General features: G+C 48.1%; 1 protein-coding gene across 1 annotated transcript in view; it reads right to left on the bottom strand.

Moving 5' to 3' along the window:
• LOC309330068 (cocaine- and amphetamine-regulated transcript protein-like) overlaps positions 1 to 2,896 on the bottom strand; it is a 6,525-nt gene extending 3,629 nt beyond the window's left edge. Inside the window, exon 1 of the mRNA XM_081841489.1 lies at positions 1,840 to 2,896. Coding sequence (XP_081697615.1) covers positions 1,840 to 1,977 — 138 coding nt within the window. The 5' untranslated portion in view covers positions 1,978 to 2,896. The remainder of the gene's footprint in view (positions 1 to 1,839) is intronic.
• Between the last annotated feature and the right edge of the window lie 3,104 nt (positions 2,897 to 6,000).

The following is a 6,000-nucleotide window of genomic DNA, read 5'->3' as shown; positions in this document are numbered from 1 at the left end:
GGCTCCAATACTTTGGCCACCTCATGAGAAGAGAAGACTCCCTGGAAAAGACCCTGATGCTGGGAAAGATGGAGGGCACAAGGAGAAGGGGACGACGGAGGACGAGATGGTTGGATAGTGTTCTCGAAGCTACAAACATGAGTCTTACCAAACTGCGGGAGGCAGTGGAAGACAGGAGTGCCTGGCGTGCTCTGGTCCAGGGGGTCACGAAGAGTCGGACACGACTAAACAACAACAACACATTTTGAAAGGGCATTGGATGTCAGTCAGACAAAGGCCTGGTTAAAGAGTAACATTTTCGCCTGGTGCTTAATGAAGGCTCCAGCCGAGCCTCCCTGGGGAGAGCATTCCACGTGTGGGGAGCCACAGTAGAAAAGGTCCATTTTTGGGTTGCGGAGGTAGACTGCCTCTGAGACTGGAGGCTCCATTCTTAACAATCATGGCTGTCGGCCTAAGAAGTGCTTTGCTGGAGTGGACCAAAGGTACACAGACTCCATCCTGGAGGGCTTGAAGCTGAGTGGTAGACATTCCCTGTTCAATCCCTGGCATTTTCTGGTAAGCCTGGGATAGTCCCCTGCCTAAAACCCTGGAGAGCTGCTGGTGGTCAGTGCAGACAATATTGAGCTAGATGCACCAATGACCAGACTCAGTATAATACATGTTCTTTTTACATTCAGCCCTTTATCCAGAACCATGGAGCCGGAAATCTCACTTGATTCTTTAGGAGGAGGACTGTGGAGCAGTTGCTTGGCATGCAGAAGGTTCCAGGTTCAAATCTCCGGCCTCTCTAGGGAGAGCTTGGGATGTCCCCTGCCTCGAACCCTGGAGAACTGCTGCCAGTCAGTGTAGGCAATACTAACCTAGATGGACCAGTGGTCTGACTCTGTATAAGGCAGTTTCCTACATTCTATAAGACGGGTCCTTCTTCTTATTGTTATTATTATTATTTGCATTTTTATCGCACCTTCTCCCCAATATAGCGATGTGCAGCTCATCCCACTGGTTCTGCTCTATACTACAAATCCATTAAGCAGACATCTGCTTCTTCTTCCTCTTCTTCTTCTTTGCATTTTTATCCCACCTTCTCCCCAATACAGTGGTACCTCTGATTAAGAACTTAACTCGTTCTGGATGTCTGTTCTTAACCTGAAACTGTTCTTAACCTGAAGCACCATTTTAGCTAATGGGGCCTCCCGCTGCCACCGCACCGCCGGAGCATGATTTCTGTTCTCATTCTGAAGCAAAGTTCTTAACCCGAGGTACTATTTCTGGGTTAGCGGAGTCTGTAACCCTGTAACCCGAGGTACCACTGTATAGGGATGTGCAACACATCCCACTGGTTCTGCTCTATATCACAAATCCATTAAGCGGACGTGTTTTGCCCTGGGGGTGGATATCCTTGGGTACCACCCTTTGGGTCTCGGTGTCATGGGATAGTCACCTCCAAATATCTCGAAGGATGGAAGATGGAGCAAGCTTTTTTCCTGCTGCTCCGGAGCTCAGGACCTGAACCAAGACATTTAAATCACAAGAAAGGAGATTCCGACTAAACATTTTTGGGGGGGAAACTTTCTGACGGGGAACGGGCTAACTCAGAACTCTGCTGGGAGGTTTTCAAATTCTTTTAAGCTACGCTTCCCACATGGCAGAGAGGGTTCGACTTAGATGACCCTGGGGGACCCCTCTCTACTCAACAATATACCAGGGAGGATTGCCTATGGGGTTCTCGAACCCCTCTGCGCATCCTTGCCCACCGGGTGCAATTTATCCGCTGCCCCCCCCAGCACCGTGGCAGCCCACAGAGGGGGACCACCCGCAGACCTCGCCTCTTTTACTCACCAGCTCCTTCTCGTGCGCCTGGTAGGCATGCTTGAAAGGGAACTCCTGGGGTGCCCGGCCGGCTGTGGCGAGGCTTCTGTGTGCCGCCCAAATCAGGCAGAGCAGGAAGGCCACTGAGCCCAACTGGGAGCGGTCCATTGTGGACAGGATCCGAAAGAGCAAGCTGAAAGCTCAGGGCTGAGAGAGAGAGCAAGACAGAGACTGTGAGCCACAGGAGCTGTCCAGAGTGCTGAAGTCTGATGCCTGTTTTTTTCTGGCTTAGCAGGAGAGCGAGCGAGCCTGTCAGCTTCCGAGCCAGGCGGAGGAGTGGGGGTTGTCTTGGGAAGAGAGGGGAGTGAGGTGCCCCGCCCTCAGCCTGTGTCCCCACAGGAGGGGAGGCATGTGGAAGTGGTGGGTGGGTGTGGGGAAGAGAGCTAGGCACACAGCTGGGTGCAAAATTGCTGCTGGCAGCCCCCAGGGGTGGGCGCTGCATGGGGTGCTTAAGCGGGAGAGGGGGGCCCCCTCTGGCTGACTATTTATCAGAGGTTTACTCTGCAAATTGCAATTTTGGCAAGCGGCGGGAGGCATTAGATTGAGCAGAGAGCCTCATCCATCATCTTGGCCGGGGGCCCAGCGCTTTGCTGGGAGCAGAATGGGCTGGGAATTAGCTCGCTCCCCCGCCCAATAACCGTTGATTCTGATGTTCCACCCTGAGCATCTCTGAGCCTAATGATCTGCTATTATTCTGTCCTGTTATTATTAGAATTAATCATTGCTGGAGAGCGTCGCTGTGTCCAAAAGCGCTTAGAAATCCCGGCCTTGTTTATCTGTCTTCGTTCTCCCTCTCTCCCTCCCTATGCCCTCCTGTATTGAATGTCTAGAACACTTGCTGTGCATACAGAAGGGCCTGGGTTCAATCCTCAGCTAGGGCTTGTCTGAAGCCGTGGAGAGCTGCTGCCAGTCAGTGTAGGTAATTCTGAGCTAGATGGATCAATGGTCTGCTTCGGTAGGAAGCAACTACCTATGTCCCTCTGTAAAGCAGCCCTTTACTCAGAACCATGAGGACTAGATCCTTAGAGTCATAGAATTGTAGAGTTGGAGGGTCATTTAGTCCAACCTTTAGCTAAAGAATCCATGACAGATGGCCATCCAACCTCTGCTTTAAAACCTCCTTTGAGAGCACACCACCTCCCAAGAAGGTCCATTCCACTGTCAAACAGTTGTCAGAAAGTTTTTCCTGATGTTTAGTTGGAATCTCCTTTGTTGTAACTGGAGGCCATTGTTCAGGTCCTTCGCCCCAGAACAGGAGAAAACAATCTTGCTCCATTTTCTATTGCAGGGACATCCAACTCCCAACAGACTGCGATCTACTCACAGTATAAAAAACTGGCAGTGATGTACCTATTGTCATTTGATGGATCAATGTTGTTGAGTTGTTGTTTTTTTAGGAAGCAAAGGTATATGAATATATGAATGAATGAAACTGAATGAGCATTGCAATATACACAGAACATAATAAAAAGTCGATTATATAAAACACACAGCTGAGGGTCCTGAATCCGCAGTCAAATAGTGGACCTTAATCTGATAATCCACTTTTTTTGCTAGGAAGCAAAAGTTGCTGAGCTTTTTTTGGAAAGGCAAAGTTGTTCAGCTTTTCTTAGCAAGCCAGAGCAGTTGAGCTTTCTTTTTTAAAAAAATCTTTTTAATTTTTTTATTTTGTGGGGAAGGAGATCCCTGAGGGACCAGAGATCTACCAGGAACACCTCGCAATCTACCAGTAGATCACGATCTACCTGTTGGACGTGCCTGTTCTATGGGACAGCCATTGAGATATCTGAAGACGGCTATCATATCTCCCGCAGTCTCCTCTTTTCCAGGCTAAATATACCCAGATCCTTCAACCATTCCTCATAAGGCTTGGTTTCCTCCAATCTTGGTCACCCTCCTCTGCACACCTTCCAGCTTATCAATATCCTTCTTTAATTTTTAAGGAAAGGATTGTGGGTCAGTGCCAGAGCCACTGTTTTTTATACATAGAAGGTCTCAGGTTCAGTCCCAAATGGCATTTCCAGGTGGGGGTGAGAATGGACACTACCCAAAACAGCTCACTGGTTGGTTTCTGTCTCTGAAGCAGCAATTAAAAGGCAAGAAAAGAGAAGATCTGTTTGTCATCCATCCATCTTGCCTGTCCTGCTCCCCTCCCCCCACCCTGCCTTAAATTTCCCTCTGGCTAAACTCCCTTGCCTTGTACGTTAATCTCTATCCATTTATCCTTTTGACAATTTGATCGTTGCTTTCTTCAGAAAACATTTAATGATGCTCCAAGGCTTCACACACACACACACACACACACACTTTCAAAGCAAAGTAAACAGTGTTATTGGGAGGGAGGTGGAAATCAGGGATCAGGATCGTGCCTTTTGCCAGTTAAGGTTGCCATATTAAATGAGCCAGTTTGCCCCTCTGTCAACTTAATTGCCATATTAAATGAACCAGTTTGTTCTTCTGCCAGTTAAGCTTGCCAATTTAACCATCAGTGACTCATCAGTACCTCAGGTTAAGAACTTAACTCGTTCTGGAGGTCCGTTCTTAACCTGAAACTGTTCTTAAACTGAGGTACCACTTTAGCTTATGGGGCCTCCTGCTGCTGCCGCGCCACTGAAGCACAATTTCTGTTCTCATCCTGAAGCAAAGTTCTTAACCCGAGGTACTGTTTATGGGTTAGCGGAGTCTGTAACCTGAAGTGTCTGTAACCTGAGGTATCACTGTACAGGAGTTTGGGACACAGAGAAAAACAGGCCGCCGTTTCCGATGGACCCTGTACTAGTGAAATTCTGTCCTGCGAGGGAGATGTGCATCTCAGCCCCTTCCTCGACCACTTTTCATCAGGCCTTGAAAATCCCTCTTAGTTCAAGGAGGGCTGGGGTAACTTTCCTCAGCACGAGGGCCACATTTTCCTCATGGAAAACATTCCGGGGGCTGCATGTTTGTGGTGGGAGGGGCCAGGGTCAAAAAATGGGATGTCCTTAGGATGTCCCCATTTTAATTGGAGAAATGTTGGAGGGTATGGAGTTATCCGACCCCCGAGCCACCTGAAGGCAATCCTGTATAGGGAAGGGTTTTTTAAAAAATCTTTAATGTCATATTATGTTTTTATATATGTTGGAAGCTGCCCAGAGTGGCTGGGGCAACCTAGTAAGATGTGTGGGGTATAAATAGTAAAATTACCATTATGGAATGGGACGCCCCTATTTTCATCAGAGAAATGTTGGAATGTATGCAAGTGGCGTTGTCACAGTTCAAGGATAAAGTCCAGCCAACCAAAAAACCCAGAGGAGTATGTGAAGCAGGTTTGATCTAGGAGAGTCCCGAGGGCCTGATAAAAAGGATTTTTTGGGGGGACGCATTTGCCCCACCACAGCGCCTGAGACTTCTCAACCCTGAGTTAAAAGTTGCTGTTGTGGCTCTGCTATTGATTTTGCTGTTGCTTTCTCTGTTTTAAATTGTTCGGAATTGTTTCTACTGGACTTGCTGTGCTGGACTCTAGAGTGTTGTTAGGTTCATTATCCTTTTAATGAATTGATTTCATCTTTACTTTGTGTCTTAAAAGCTGGCTTGGGAGGGCCTGGTCTCTGATATCACCATAAGCCTTCCGGCGGGAAGCAAGTACGTTAAACCATCAGATCTGTTTCCATGCTCAGAAATCTTTCACTCTGGACACATCAAGTCACTTGTTCAAGGCACAAGAAGGTTGATTGGCAGCTCTCCTGGTGGTTTGTTTTGTGAGATGGGGAAAGGAAAATCGGTTGTTAGCTTTGTCCTTTCCCAGCAGGACTCCTGTGTCTTTTAAAGGCTGTCTGGAAGGCATAAATGCAAGCGGGGAAGCTTCATCAGTGCGACTCTGTGCTGTGGAAGGGAAAAGCCTGACCTGTTGAATTTCTGCCTCGCTTGCTTGCAGGTGTGTGAAAGGAGGAGCAAAATATGGCAAAATGACTGCTAGCTTTGGCCAGGAAGCAAGGATGCAGATTGCCAGAATAACTGAGATGGTTTAGTGCATGGAATAGGCAAACTCGGCCCTCCAGATGTTTTGGGACTACAACTCCCATCGCCCCTGACCACTGGTCCTGTTAGCTAGGGATGATGGGAGTTGTAGTCCCAAAACATCTGGAGGGCTGAGTT

This window comes from Podarcis erhardii (assembly GCF_964252035.2).
Source record: "Podarcis erhardii genome assembly, chromosome: 15".
NCBI lineage: Eukaryota > Metazoa > Chordata > Lepidosauria > Squamata > Lacertidae > Podarcis > Podarcis erhardii.
The sequence above is the reverse complement of the archived record's forward strand: the minus strand, read 5'-3'. Positions and strand labels throughout refer to the sequence as shown.